The 14,905-nt window shown below is 47.9% G+C and overlaps 1 protein-coding gene across 2 annotated transcripts in view; it reads left to right on the top strand.

Annotated features, from left to right (window-relative positions):
• The window catches only part of UNC13B (unc-13 homolog B), a 285,289-nt gene that overhangs the window by 250,262 nt on the left and 20,122 nt on the right, over positions 1–14,905 (top strand). For both annotated transcript variants that reach the window (XM_061612817.1, XM_061612815.1), the window contains exons 27-30: positions 5,994–6,090; positions 8,533–8,676; positions 8,796–8,873; positions 9,820–9,897. In XM_061612817.1, the coding sequence (XP_061468801.1) occupies positions 5,994–6,090; positions 8,533–8,676; positions 8,796–8,873; positions 9,820–9,897 (397 nt within the window). The remainder of the gene's footprint in view (positions 1–5,993; positions 6,091–8,532; positions 8,677–8,795; positions 8,874–9,819; positions 9,898–14,905) is intronic.

Genomic DNA, 14,905 nt, shown 5'->3' with positions numbered 1-14,905 from the left:
CCTCGTCCTGAAACGGAAATGAAAATGAGCAAAATAAGAGTTAGGAGGTGTGATGTGCATTGTTGTTAACTGTATTTGGTTTGAACCGTTCTCAGCCTGCCTTCATGGATGGGATGGGTGGGTAGGGTTACCTCTCTCTGTCTAAGACATCTTTTGAAAGCAGGTAGTCCTCGTTTCTCCCCCCTCCCCTTATGAAATGTGCCCCCCTCCCCGCCGTGCCCTTGGCTTTTCCTCAGAGAGGTCGGGTGGGTGGGCTCTTACGTTATGGCCAGGAGGAAGCGACTCTGCCTCATGTAGGATGGAAACTGCGTTGGAAATAACCACACACAGACAGGATGATGGCAGAGGTGGGATGCAGACAGGAGGGGCTGTGTGGGGCATCCTTGGGAACATGTCAGGAAGAAGATGAAGCAACCACCTTTTCCTAAAATACTTAACATTTTCCTGCCCCTTACACCCGTTGCTCAACACTCTCATTCAGGAGTGGGGAACCCCCTTTGGCCCTCCAGAGATGTTGCTGAACTACAACTCCCATCAGCCCTAGCAAGCACAGCCAATGGCCAGGGAGGAGGATGGGAGTTGTAGTTCAGCATCTCTGGAGGGCCAAAGGGGGTTCCCCACACGCGGTCTGTTTAACAGTGGCAAGTGAGGGCAGTAGTGCCATTTCTCCGGCATGGCCTCCTTAGCTAGCTGACACTTTTCTGGTTGTATTGAAGCTATCTTTCTGTCTCCCAGCGGACTACTGCTTTATGCTGTGGTCCTCAAGTGGATCCGAAGTCACCCCTTGGTCCTGGACCTGAAAGACAGCGTGTGAATGAGAGGCAGAGTGCAGAGGCGTGACATAAGAGGACGGGGGACTCAGCTCTCTCGGTGCTGTGAAATGGAGAGAGTTCAGATCACGTGGAAAAGATTGCACTTCCTCTATCCTGTTAATGATTAAGGGCTAATTGCGCCCCCCTTCCAGTCCACTTCCCTGCTTCCTGCTACTAGCCCACAGAAAAGTACCCAGTGCCTGCCTGCTTCTACCACACTCAGCCCTGATCCCAAGCCGAGTGCCAAGGATGATTCAGTTGCATTTGAGAGAATAATGAATCCACGTTACTGAGTGGTTTTACTCAGTACACCTCATCTTGCATATGCTGCCCACCCACGCCACACCTATGAAATCAGGATCGTGTTGCACCCACCTAACTGTTAGAAGGAAAAGAACTTGGCTCTAAATTGGCTCAAGTCAACTGCTCGGTCTTGGCTGTGGTGAATTGGGCTATTAGTCAGCCTGCCATCTGCAAATAGAAAGCACACCTAAACGTTAAGCGTTACTAAGCAGGGGCCGCATTCACTGCTGATGCGAACTTGGCTTCTGTCTGGGCCCTGTTGCTATGGCGCTTCTGTACCATCTCCCAGCATCCTCTGCTGTTGGGCAAGGCTAATACCTTCAGCCCAGGGGCTGTGGCTGACACCTCTTGCCTGTTTCAACCACTTGGCAGCTGGCCGCCATGACAGAGTATTGGATTTGATGCACATTAGGATGCTGAGTCATTTGCTTTACTAATAATTTGCATTTTCATCAGATATGGAAGATGCTAACATTCCTCTGCTTTTGCTTCTGCTTTGGGCTCTCCGACACTGGAGGCCTTCAAGAGGCAGCTGGACAGCCATCTGTTGGGAATGCTTTGATTTGGATTCCTGCATTGTGCAGGGGGTTGGACTCGATGGCCTTGTAGGCCCCTTCCAACTCTACAATTCTATGATTCTCTCCAAATGTCCACAAACAACGTAAGACAAATCAGAGCCTCATCACGGTCAGAAACCAGGCTGTGTGAACAGGAGATGGAAAAATAAATGCATCTCACAGATGTGATAGAGTCTTTGCCTACTACTGGTAGACTCAGCTGGCTCTAAGGCAAGATGGAGGGCGCTGGGTGATAGCACCTGGTTTGTTTCCTTTCCTTTTGGCCTCCACATTCAAACAGGCAGAGCACATGTTGCCACTGGGACAGCAGAGCCTCCTCCTTCATTTTTTATTGTTATAATTATTATATTTATATCCAACCCTTCCTCCCAGCAGGAGCGCAGGGTGGCACTTGCGGCTGCAGGCCCCACCCCCGTTGTTCATCCAAACACGCTTCTCTTTGCTCTGCACTGCAGGATATGTTGTGTGCTTCCAAAACTCTAGCCTTTCTCTTGACGGCCTTAGCAGGCTGCATGAAGTACTCAGCCTGCTGGTTACTGGCAGTGGCAGCGGTAGGCCTACCCATCACAGTGGTTGAGGAATTTCCTCTTGAGAGACTTACACCTTTTTCGAAGGTAGAAACCTGAGACTGCCAGCGATTCCTCCACCTTCCTTCTGACCCTCTGACCAGCTTAGGGGTCCTCTGTGTGCCCTCCCTAGGCTCTCCCAGCTGCCTCTGTCGTGGGGGTCTCCAGCCCCCTGCTTGTGCAATTCAGAATGGTGCTCCTGCTCCATGCCAATGCTGCTGTTTGTGGCGACTGATCCCATCTCAGCTGCCTGCTAGAAACTACTTAAGCATCTTTGCTCTGATGACAAAACAGAGCTCCTAGGGCAGACTCAGCTGCCGATTCTTGTCCTCAAGCTGCAGCCTGGTGGCCTGTCTCCATGTGCATCGCCTTTCGGGTGGAAGAGGCTAGGTAGTAGGGCATGAAGAGCAACTCACTCGTTGTCTGAATGTCCTTGCTAAATAAAACTGAAAGAGTGGGCGCAGTTAGACAAGGCTGCCCTTCTGAGTAGAGAACCATTTTGTGGGGGCAGGAGATCAGAGCTAGTGGCACCTGATTCCACAGCTCCAGACCCGGAGGTGGTATTCCTGCCATCAGCATGTCTAAGATGTACGCAGAGGACCTGATAGGAAACGCTTCTTGTGCCTCAGAATTGTTAGGGAGTGGCCATCCCATAGCCCCAGCAGGGGCAGCCTTCATTCCTTGACCACAGCCGTGTGCAAACACATTTCTTGTAGTCTTGTGAAATTTCTTAACAATAAAACTCTACAATGTCTGCATTCAAACAACACTTCTCCTCCCACTGCAGACATTTTTAACTTTGACTGATGGAGCTTGCAACTTGCTGGGAACTTGTTGACTGTGGTGCAGACAGGCCAATGCTGGCATTTTAACACAGCATCAATTATAATTTCCAGCGTGAGGCAGCCAGTGCCTTTCTATTCTGAAGTGTGAAGGGTTATTTCAGGCTTCCCAGCATGCTCTGGGCTTGCTGTCGCTCCCTCAGTAGTGTCTCTCACGTTCTGTGCAAATTTAAGCACCCCATAATTAGCACCATTTGTATAAACTCAGCTGCTGGTTTGGAAAGGGCCATAATCGACTGTGAAGATTGCACAATGTGCTGCTTTATTGACTCTCCTTCCCTTGTTTGTAAGCACTTTGTGTTTCAGTCCCATTTCCAGACAGGCTGGCTTTGGCTGCAAGGCACGCAGACAATGGCCTCACAAAGCGAACGCCAGGCAGGTTTTCTGTACCCAAGAAGCTTCAGATGCTGCTCTGAGAGAGGAATGGAGCCCGGCAGCTTCAGTGGCCTGCTTTGCTTCCGGGACTTCATGTGCTTCTCCTCACGTTGCTGTGTGAGGTTCAGACAGTGGCAGTTGGCAAAGAACTGATTATGAAAAGAAATACCTGAACTGGGAATGGGAGCAGGCAGCAGCAGCACAGGGCAAGGAAGGTGGAGGATGAGGCACAGGGGATTTGGGGCTTCTGTAGCTCACAAAGGGTGTGCCCCCTTCCCTGACTGCACTCTGTACAAGTTAATGGAGTTTGAAGTATGTGCTTCAGGGATGATCTTGGGCCTGGGGCAGGGGACTCCTGCTCCTGCCTCTTCCTGTGCTGCTTGTCAGAGTAGAGTTGCATGCCATGAAAAGATACACACACTGAGAAGAGAACCTGTCGAGATGATGAGCACCCAGATTGAAAGGTGCAATAATCCACTGCTTAGGTCAAGGCAGGAGGGGAGAGCGCTGCTGTCGCACACAGGTCCTGTTTGTGGGCTGCTTCCCACTGGGACACCTGGTTGGCCACTGTGAGAACAGGATGCTGGACTAGATATGCCACTGGCCTGATCCTGCAGGCTCTGCTTATTTTCTTCTGCTAACTTATCAGCAGGCAAGTCACTCTGTTGGTCATGCTTAGATAGAATAATACCAACTGTCATTCTTTCTCCAAAAGATCATCTGCCACAGAAGAGAGAGGCCTTTCGCTGCATCACCTCTTGTTAGGATATAAACGGAGACCAATCCCCCCCCCAATAAAAACCTGGTATTTTGTCTGCCTTGCCATAATAACTTGTGCGGTCTGCCGATTTGTCACTTTGCCAATACCCCCATCTCTTACATCCATTCTGGGCCTCCAGGGATGATGTGCTATCACAGTGGAAAAGAAAACCCAATCAATTCTTCAAAAATACCAGGAAGGAATACTTAGGAGGACTTTCAGGATGTCAACAGCCTGAGGGGGGACCAGATCCAGACCATTGGTAGTGTTTCACCAAGAGCAGGAATCTTTTTTATTCGCTCAAAAACATGAAAGGAGCTGTACAATAAAGCTTAAAAAATAATAATTTCTCTTCCTACAGTTTACAGTGTTGCAAAGACAGGAGGGCATGAAAAGGAGGAGGAAGGCAAGCGAATGGGACTATTTCCACATCTGTAAATCTCAGTTTCTTTATTAGCCTTTCCCAACCAGTGTGCCTCCAGATGTTGTTGGACCACAACTCCCATCTTCCTGACCATTGGCAATGCTGGCTGAGGCTGATGGGAGTTGTGGTCCAACAACATCTGGAGGCACACTGGTTGGGAAAGGCTGAACTAGATGGTGGTTTGCTACGGCTGCTTGTAAAATATGGAAAGAGAGCTAAGAGGGAAAGACTAAAAGAAAGAGCCCTGCTTAAAAATGGAGCTTGCGGGGCCTGTGAAGCAGATCAAGTCCTCCCACGAGCCAGAAGAGGGCAAGGGAGAAAAGATGGGCTGCCTCTTTGTGTGTGGCCTGGCCCACGGACTCTCCCCCTGGGATTGCCCACACCCTGTGCGCTAGGAGCTGCTTTTTGGCGCTCACGGCCCGGCCCCAGCGTCATTCTGGGTGGAGCTCCAGGAAGGGAGTAACCGGCAAGCAGCCCAGGCGACAGCAGGCCGGAGAGGCAGAGGGTTTTATTTGCGATTACCCTTTGGTGGCGTGCGAGGTTCTCCTCACACTTTCACAACAACCCTGTGAGGTAGATTAGGCTAGGAGACTGAGTGACCCAGTTTGCTTCATGGCTAGATAGTGATTTGAACCCTGGTCTTCTGGATTCTTGTCCAGCTACGCTGGCATAGTGTTACTCAAAAGAGGGATGAGGAGCTATAGAGGCATAGAGCTGCAAGCTCATGCAGAGGTGTCAGGGCTGATAATAATTAGAATAATTAGAATAATAATTAGAACAGCAGCATCAAGCACGTACCCTGGGAAGCTGATAGAGAGGACTGAACAAAGGGAACGCCTGGCTGTAGGGAGAAGTAATGCAAATACGGCAGGCAGCCACGTTCCAGGCAGCCACGCAAGGAGGCCGCTGAGAAAGCCAGAGGCCCAATGATCAGATGGCTATTAAGAGGGTTAAGGAGGAGAGCTTGGACGAGGGAAGAATATTTTTTTGACTCTGTTAAGGCAAAGGACAAAGTGTCAGGGTTTAGCTGCTGAGAATGCTGAGCGAAGGGCAGGGAAGCGGCCCCTGCCTCGGGAAGCCAGCAGAAGCAATTTCTTGCTTGAAGGCGGCAGTACGTCACCAACTTGGCGATGCTTGTGCAGCAACAGGTTCTCCTGGGCTGATCTGGAGTCTGGGACACAGACTGAGAGCTCTTCCATCGCTGCGTCTCCTCCAGATGTTGGGAGGGCAGCTTGGCTGTGCTCAGCCCCAGAGTGGCCAGTGGCTTTGCATGCTCTACAGTGGGGAAGGGGGTTCCAAACGCAAACAACATCTGCTGCCCTCCCCAATGCAGGTGGTTTGAGCAGTTTGTGATGCAGTGGCTGGATGAGAATGAAGACGTGTCAATGGAATTCCTGCACGGCGCGCTGGAGAGAGATAAGAAAGATGGGGTGAGTCACGGAGCTGCAGTTGCCCAGTTGCCAGCCGCTTAATGGGAGAGAGGAAGCACTGAGGGCGCATCCAGATGAGAACAGCTTCCACTTAGGGCGCTGGAGCAATTCTTCAAACACTGTTGCTGTGGCCACTGCTCATACCCCTGCCTGGCTCACCCCCACCCCCGTTCTTCCTTGTCTGTATAACATAGAACTGTAGTATGAATGAGGTGTCCAATAAGCTGCTCTGATAGGCCCCCTCCCCAGAATGCTTGTTTTCATATGGGGGAGTGCAGGACCTGCTCGGCTCCTCCACCCGCACTTTGCAAAAATGCCTCGCCTCTATTCAGTTTTCCTTGTTTCTGATTCTCCTGGCTATAGTAATCGTTTGCTAACGAAGAGCTGGTAAAAGAGGACCACAGTCCTATGTGCAGGTTGTGAGCAAATGTGCTTGCAGCTGGCATTTGAGTACTAGCAGGAGGGAGGGGATGAAATTGGCAAGTAAGCAGACCAAGGGCACAGATACATTAAAAAGGCAAATGGGCTTCTCCGTCTCTTGCAGGCTGGAGAGGAGCAAGAGATTTTAGAGACAATGTCTACAGTAGTATGAATTTTGAAGCCTAGCTCTCCCAAACATTGTGTGCTGCTGGCGTAGCGTGCTGCTACGGTCGCACATGTGCACACACACACGCTCTGCCAGTTTCACGCAGTCTGGGTGAGTTAACCATGGCCGTTTGGGGCAGAAAGCCCTCCCATAGTGGTAGTGCAGAACACGTGTCGGGATATATGCACTGGATGTCACGGGGTAGCATCTGCTTAGGAGCCGCAGCCTCCATGGCCATCCTCCTGCCTCAGTGGGAAGAATATGCCTTTCATGGCATGGAAGTGGGGCTGCATTTTTGGAGCTGGAGCTGCCTCATCTTCCACACAGCAGGCAAAGTATCTCAGGTGTCAGTTCTTGATATGTCTGGGAAAGGAACGAGAAGCTTTGTGAAGCCACCTTATTATCTGTCTGTCTATCTTATCTATCTATCACCTTTTACAATCGTCTCAAGGCAATGTACAATAAAAACAAAAAAAAATTGGCACGTGTGGCAGAGACAAGACCATCCAGCTTGGAAAGCTTGTTGGAACAAAAATGTCTTTAATTGTTTCTGGAAAGTGCAGGCTGTAGGTTCCATTTATGTCTTGACAGGAATGGAATCAATTACCTAGAGAGGTAGTGAGCTCTCCGACATTGGAGGCCTTCAAGAGGCAGCTGGACAGCCATCTGTCAGGAATGCTTTGATTTGGATTCCTGCATTGAGCAGGGGGTTAATAAGAACATAAGAACATAAGAAGAGCCTGCTGGATCAGGCCAGTGGCCCATCTAGTCCAGCATCCTGTTCTCACAGTGGCCAACCAGGTGCCTGGGGGAAGCCCGCAAGCAGGACCCGAGTGCAAGAACACTCTCCCCTCCTGAGGCTTCCGGCAACTGGTTTTCAGAAGCATGCTGCCTCTGACTAGGGTGGCACAGCACAGCCATCATGGCTAGTAGCCATTGAGAGCCCTGTCCTCCATGAATTTGTCTAATCTTCTTTTAAAGCCATCCAAGCTGGTGGCCATTACTGCATCTTGTGGGAGCAAATTCCATAGTTTAACTCTGCGCTGAGTAAAGAAGTACTTCCTTTTGTCTGTCCTGAATCTTCCAACATTCAGCTTCTTTGAATGTCCATGAGTTCTAGTATTATGAGAGAGGGAGAAGAACTTTTCTCTATCCACTTTCTCAATGCCATGCATAATTTTATACACTTCTATCATGTCTCCTCTGACCCGCCTTTTCTCTAAACTAAAAAGCCCCAAATGCTGCAACCTTTCCTCGTAAGGGTTGGACTTGATGGCCTTATAGGCCCCTTCCAACTCTACTATTCTATGATTCTATGCTGCTCCACAGAATGGGCAGCCACAGTGAAAGCGCTGCTCCAAGTTACTGTGGAGCGGGCTTCTGGTATCTCTGGAACTTGCAGGAGAAGCCCTCCCTCAGACTGCAGTGACCCACTGGGTGTATAAGGGATCAGGTGGTCTCTCAAGTACCCTGACATGCAGTGTACCACAGGCATGGGAAACTTATGGCCCTTCAGGTGTCATTGGTTTTAGATGATTTAATTGTTTTATAGCTTGTGTGTTTGCTGCTGTGGGCCTTTGGGAAGAAGGGCAGGATATAAATTTAATAAGTAAACAAATATCTTTCAGTATTGCTATCTTGAATGTCTTGGCAGAAAAATGGTGAATAAATTCAGTAAGTAAAAAATGAAATGCTTGTGCTTGAGGCATCCTGGGAAACTGCTGCCATTTGTGACTCAAACGATTCCTGAGAATCGATTGACCATTATTCTGACAGGGTATAGGACAGCTCCTTAGGCCCTGTAGTAAACTCAAGACCTCCAGATGTGATCCCTGCTCTTTCTGTTTTGCATTTAGTTCCAGCAGACATCTGAGCACGCCCTTTTCTCCTGCTCGGTGGTAGATGTCTTTACCCAGCTCAACCAGAGTTTTGAAATCATCAAGAAGCTGGAATGCCCAGATCCTGCTATTGTTGCACGCTACATGCGGCGCTTTGCCAAGGTAATGTTTATCTGCTCTTTGGCTTCTCCTGAGGCCTCGTCTTTGAGGGCCTGATTCTTAGAGTGATCTTGCTCTTGCACTGCTCAGAAAGAAGTGGGTAATTTCTGGTCTACTTCCAGACCATCGGGAAGGTGCTGATGCAGTACGCGGACATTGTCTCCAGGAGTTTCCAGTCCTACTGCTCTAAGGAGAAAGTGGTGAGTCCCTCGCCTGAGTTGGTTCCAAACATCAGCTAGGTATGACATGCAAAACCCTTTCAGGTGATAAGCAAGGAAGAAAACATGCACATGCCCCCTTCTTAGCCATATCCTGAAAGACATGTGCCTTTTAGCAGATAAAGCGCTTTTTGCATGGCTTACTGTAATACCAACTAAGTAACGGTGTGGAGCCAGTGTGCAGGTGCGTTAGCTTGATTTGCACGAAAATGCAATTGCTGGTGTCTTGAAGTCTGCATGCAGACAGGGGTTGTGGGAATGAAATTTTTGCAGTCTAGTTCTCAAGGCGCAAAGTACCTTGTAAGCCTTTCTGCTGCGTTCTGGAGCAGAATGTTGCTAGTTCACCTTTAGCTTGCCTTTAAGATAAGAGGCGCTTCCTGGCCCGACATGTCCTGTCTGTTTGTTCATTCAGGATGACGACAGTGTTTCCGTCTTGTCAGAATCTCTCTTCTGACCCTGCCCTCCCTCTTTCAAATCCTTTTTTTAAATTTATTTTTAATTGCAATTTCATTAAAGAAAAAAGAAAGGGAAGAACCACAATGGTAAGAGAAGGGTGGGGGAGAGAGCATAAGTTCCTCTGGAAAATGTGGCCATCCCAGCCCATTCCCAAGTTCCTTCCTGTTTCTCAGTCCAAGAGTCCTTCCAGCCCCACGCATCATCTGAGCTTCTCAGAGACTGGCTGAGGGAGAAATGGGAGCGATCCGTTCCCTGCTGGCCCAGAAATGAGAGCGATCCGTTCCCTGCTGGCTCACTGGGCACGATAATTAGCAGGACTTGTTTCCCACCTAAAAGAAGAAAGGTTCCTCCCTCATTGCTGGCCTTATCGCCTGTACCTGGCTCTGAAGGCTTCTCACAGAGAGAGTCAACGACCTTGAGGCTTGCCACCCTGGTCGTTACCTAGGCTTTGATGCTTCCTCCCTTTGTGCAGCCTTGCATCCTGATGAACAACATCCAGCAGCTGAGGGTGCAGTTGGAGAAGATGTTTGAAGCCATGGGTGCCAAGGAGGTAAGCGCCAGGAAGAGCCCAACCGCTGGCTAGGCCCTTCCGTGGAAGCATAGCGTCCATCACCGTACGTGTCAGAGGGGCCACATTCCGTGCACCTCAGCTACGTGGGGAGTGCACTTCAGTAGAAGCCTGCTGAGGGGAATGGGTAGCTAGCTATCTGGCAGATATTCTGTCATACGCCATGGATGGTCAATGTGGTGCCCTTCAGATGTTGTGAAGTACAGTTCACATCAGCCCCAGCCAGAAGGCTAATGGTCAAGGATGAAGAGGGAGGGGCCCACGTTGGCTACTCCTGTCATAGACAAAGGAGGGAGGAATGACGAGATCACTACCTTTGCCAAATGTGATCCCAACACTTGACTTAATGGAGGGTTTCTATGGATATGCTGACTCTTGCTGTAAAGATGGCCTGAGACATTTACACAATTCATTTGCCATGTGATGGTCACAACTTGAGTGAAGCATTGATGCTGAAAAGTGAGAAAAGAATGTGCAAAGTCTTCACTTAATGAGTCTGATTTGAAAAGCATCTTCCAAAAGTGAGCTCCCACCACCCTGTTCCCTAAAAGGATGCTGTTTTTAGTCAGGAGGGTGCAGGAAGAACAGAGATGAGGGATGGGCCTTGATTTGGGAAAGGATTGGGTGGGGGAGGTATCTGTACCAATCTCGAATCGGAGTCAGTCTAATTTAAGTAAGGGCACTTGCGTCTTCGAGCACTGCCGCTTCAAATGATCATCTCACGTGAGGAAGGAGACACGATTATTGTTTGTTTATTTATTTAATATTTAAATTTATATCCCGCCCTTCCTCCCAGAAGGAGCCCAGGGTGGAATATGCCATCAGTTTAGGGGCTGTCGGGTCCCTGTTACTGCAGCAGCAACTTGCTGTTAGAGAAATATTTTGCTACGGGCACATCTTGAAAGCGCGCTGTGCAGAGCCAAGGCCATGCATGTTTTCCTGACAAAGTAAATCAGCACAGCCCTCGCACACCACCATTGTGGGGACACCGGATGAGGTCACTCATGTGCAGCATGTGCTGCAGCCTTGTGCTCCCTTTTTGTCCCGACCCCTCGCGATGCCCCCCATCGAGGGAAGAGTATGGCCCCAGCAAGGCAGGCCAAGGGTTCTGGAGTGGATGGGATGGAATGGGAAGGCTCGTGGACAAGGACCCTCAGGCTGCTTCGGGACTCTGTTTGGCAGAGAAAGCAGCTGCCTTGGAGCGGCTGACAGAGCTTTGTTGGGAGTCCAGATGGAAGCCTCCCCCCATGAGTGTTCTTGTGTCCTTATGGCTGTTGGTTTCAGACATAACTCCAAACCATAATTAAAACAGGCCATGGTGTGTCAGCCAATAACAAATCATGGCTTCACATCCTGGCTTATTGCCAGAAAACAAACCATAGTTATTCTGCTCGGCTGGGCATTCCGACAAAGTATACTTTGCCTAAGCAAACCATGGCTTAGCGTTATATGCGAACCAGATTGATGTTTCATTTTCACAGCCATCTCCTCCTCCTGCAGTCGTGTGTCCTGCAGTAAAAGAGCAGGTGGGGACATAAGAACATAAGAAGGGCCTGCTGGATCAGGCCAGTGGCCCATCTAGTCCAGCATCCTGTTCTCACAGTGGCCAACCAGGTGCCTGTGGGAAGCCCGCAAGCAGGACCCGAGTGCAAGAACACTCTCCCCTCCTGAGGCTTCCGGCAACTGGTTTTCAGAAGCATGCTGCCTCTGACTAGGATGGCACAGCACAACCATCATGGCTAGTAGCCATTGATAGCCCTGTCCTCCATGAATTTGTCTAATCTTCTTTTAAAGCCATCCAAGCTGGTGGCCATTACTGCATCTTGTGGGAGCAAATTCCATAGTTTAACTAAGCGCTGAGTAAAGAAGTACTTCCTTTTGTCTGTCCTGAATCTTCCAACATTCAGCTTCTTGGAATGTCCACGAGTTCTAGTATTCTGAGAGAGGGAGAAGAACTTTTCTCTATCCACTTTCTCAATGCCATGCATAATTTTATACACTTCTATCATGTCTCCTCTGACCCGCCTTTTCTCTAAACTAAAAAGCCCCAAATGCTGCAACCTTTCCTCGTAAGGGAGTCGCTCCATCCCCTTGATCATTCTGGTTGCCCTCTTCTGAACCTTTTCCAACTCTATAATATCCTCTCTTTTTTTCCAATTAATTTTTATTCAAATTTTCAGAACCAAAACAATACAAAAAGAAAAAACACAAATCAATAACTAATACAATAAAAAAAGAAAAAAATATAAAAATATTGACTTCCGATTTGTCGTAGTTCAGCTATAAATCTATAATATATAACAAGCCTGTCTCTTAATAGATTATAAAATCACCTTCCTCCAGCGGTTATCTTAATTGGTTTCAAATCTCATTAACATCATATCATTTTATTCTTCCACAAAAAATCAAAGAGAAGTTTCCAATCCTTGAGATATATGTCCATCAATTTTTTTTCTAGATAAACATGTCAATTAATCCAACTCATCAAGTCTACTAAGTCCAGTAATTTCAAATCGCTCTTCTTCCGTTATCCGTATTGGTTCCATCTTCCATCTTTACGCACCCAATAATCTTGCTGTCATAGTCATATAATAAGAGTCTGATAGGAATTTCCTTTATCACAGATACTTTCTTGCCATCAATTCCGAACGTATCACTGAAGTATTGTTGCAAAGCCGCATCTCTGTTCCTCTTTTTTACATGATACACTAGCACATCTCTTGAAGATTTTTCCATTGACACAAAACAGGGATTAATTCTGTTAACTTTCTCCATTTCAAGTTCCATCAAATCCTTCCAGTCCAGGAATTTTTTTGAACCGATAATATCTTTATCTCCAATCTCTTCAATTCCTTCAGGGACAGCGCTGAGTTCCAAACCGTAATATTTATCTCCAGGATCCATCACAGCCAGGAAATCCAAATCTTTTTCCATGTCCATATTTAATCCAATCTCCATAGTTTGAACCTTGCCTTTAATTTCTCTTTCATCCTTGTTTGGTTTTCCAGATCTATCTTTATTCTCCTTTCTCATAGAATCCTGAATTTCTTTCAGCTCCTGTCTCATTTCGTCAAATTCAATTCTCAACGCTTGACTATTATTTCTCAGTTCTTGTTTTATTGACTTAATCCCATTCATTATTTTCTGAAACATGTCTAAAGATAAAGTCCCTTCTTGTACATCCATGATCTTCTTAATTGTCATTCTTAAAGCCAAAGGAACAAAACTCCTTCAATTTTCAATGTCCCAAGCAAAGAGCAGTTTATTTCTTTATCCAGTTACAAAGGAGTTAATCTTTCAAACCAACTGGCATCACACTCTAGACAGCCCTTATCTCTTATATGCCCAGAAGTGTAAAAACGGCTTTAGTTCACAGCGTCCAATAACTAGTAGCAGAAAGAATGAGCAGATTCGTCAAAAAAAAAAGTAGATCAGAAAAAATAGTCCCAGACATATATTACACAAAAGTCTTATAAATCAAAAAGATTTTTCTTTTCTCTTCCAATCAGAAACCCCTCATCCGTTGTAATCTTTATAATGCTATTTTCCATGTCAGCTTTTTGCAATAAAAAAAAGATAGGCTATTTTTATTTTCTTCCCCCTTAGTTCCATGAGTAAAAGAGAAGGAAAGTTTTGACTCACCCAGGTTTTCTTAATTGCTGGTTCTTTGACAAATCTCTTTAGCTGTATAGATAAGAAAGTAATAAGCGTAGACAGGAGAATGCTTGCCTGTTAGTCCATTTTTCTTTAAAGAAAAAAAAACGGGTCACTTATTCAGCTGAGCTAGCTAGAAATCCTCGCTCCGTCCGAGCTGCTGGAAGACCTTCTTTCACAGACAATTCTGACGAATTCCAGTCTCCAACAATCACAACAAAGCTGTGTGGGAAATCTCACGTTTCTTCCTTATCCGGAAGAAATTATCCCCAGTCAAAAAAGACCCTTCTGACTGGATTTAAAACTGAAAAAGTTTCATCCAAGACGGGAGCCCGTCTCAGAGGCTGCACAGGTGGAGGGATCCTCCTGGGAAGTCCTATAATATCCTTTTTGAGATGAGGCGACCAGAACTTTACACAGTATTCCAAATGCGGCCGCACCATAGATTTATACAACGGCATTATGATATCGACTGTTTTATTTTCAATACCTTTCCTAATTATTGCTAGCATGGAATTTGCCTTTTTCACAGCTGCCGCACACTGGGTCGATATTTTCATCGTGCTGTCCACTACAACCCTGAGGTCTCTCTCCTGGTCGGTCAACCGGGAGTTGAGACCAGCCTGAAAGCAGATGTAATCCCCCTTGACTTTAGCCAGCAAAGCTGAACCTGGCTCTGTTGGGAGTCGCTCTCCTTGCCTGCCTCCCCTGAATCTTGCTGTTGGTTAGGCCTGTGGGGCAGGAAGAAGGATGCCAGGTAGGGGGTAGGATGTCACTCCTTGCAATGCTTGTCCCCAGTGCCTGGGCAGCATGACTCATGCCAGGGGCCAGCAGTGCCTTTGCCATGCACACAGTAATGAGACTGGCTCCCTCAGAAGTCACGATACTCGCCAGCTTCAGCTGTTTAAATCCGGAGAGGCTTAAATAAGCAGCCACCTCTGCGTGCGCCCTCTTACTCCTCAGCCTAGGGAAACGGTTAAGTGCAGCCGGCTGCCACGGCTGTTGCTGGGTCAAAGCCTGGCTTCCCACACCATCTTGACTGAGGAGGAGGTGGAGGTAAAGCCCCACCCCCGTCAGGACAGGGACACTTTTGTACACTGGGTGGACACGGCAGCTCGTCCAGAATGGGGCTCCCACTTGATCTGAGTGCTGGGGTGTCCCATGCACAGGAAACACACAGACACTTTCAGAGTCCAGAGCCATCCCGCATTGGGATTGCAAGGAGGAGGTCTTCTATGGGATGGGTGGGTGGGTGAGAAGGTTCCGAAGCCTAGTGTTAACGGAAGGGTTGTAGACAGCATGCAGGACTCAAAGGCTTCACCAAGAGAAATGTGTG

Source organism: Rhineura floridana, chromosome 1 (genome assembly GCF_030035675.1).
Source record: "Rhineura floridana isolate rRhiFlo1 chromosome 1, rRhiFlo1.hap2, whole genome shotgun sequence".
Taxonomy (NCBI): domain Eukaryota; kingdom Metazoa; phylum Chordata; class Lepidosauria; order Squamata; family Rhineuridae; genus Rhineura; species Rhineura floridana.
This window is presented reverse-complemented; position numbering and strand designations above follow the sequence as displayed.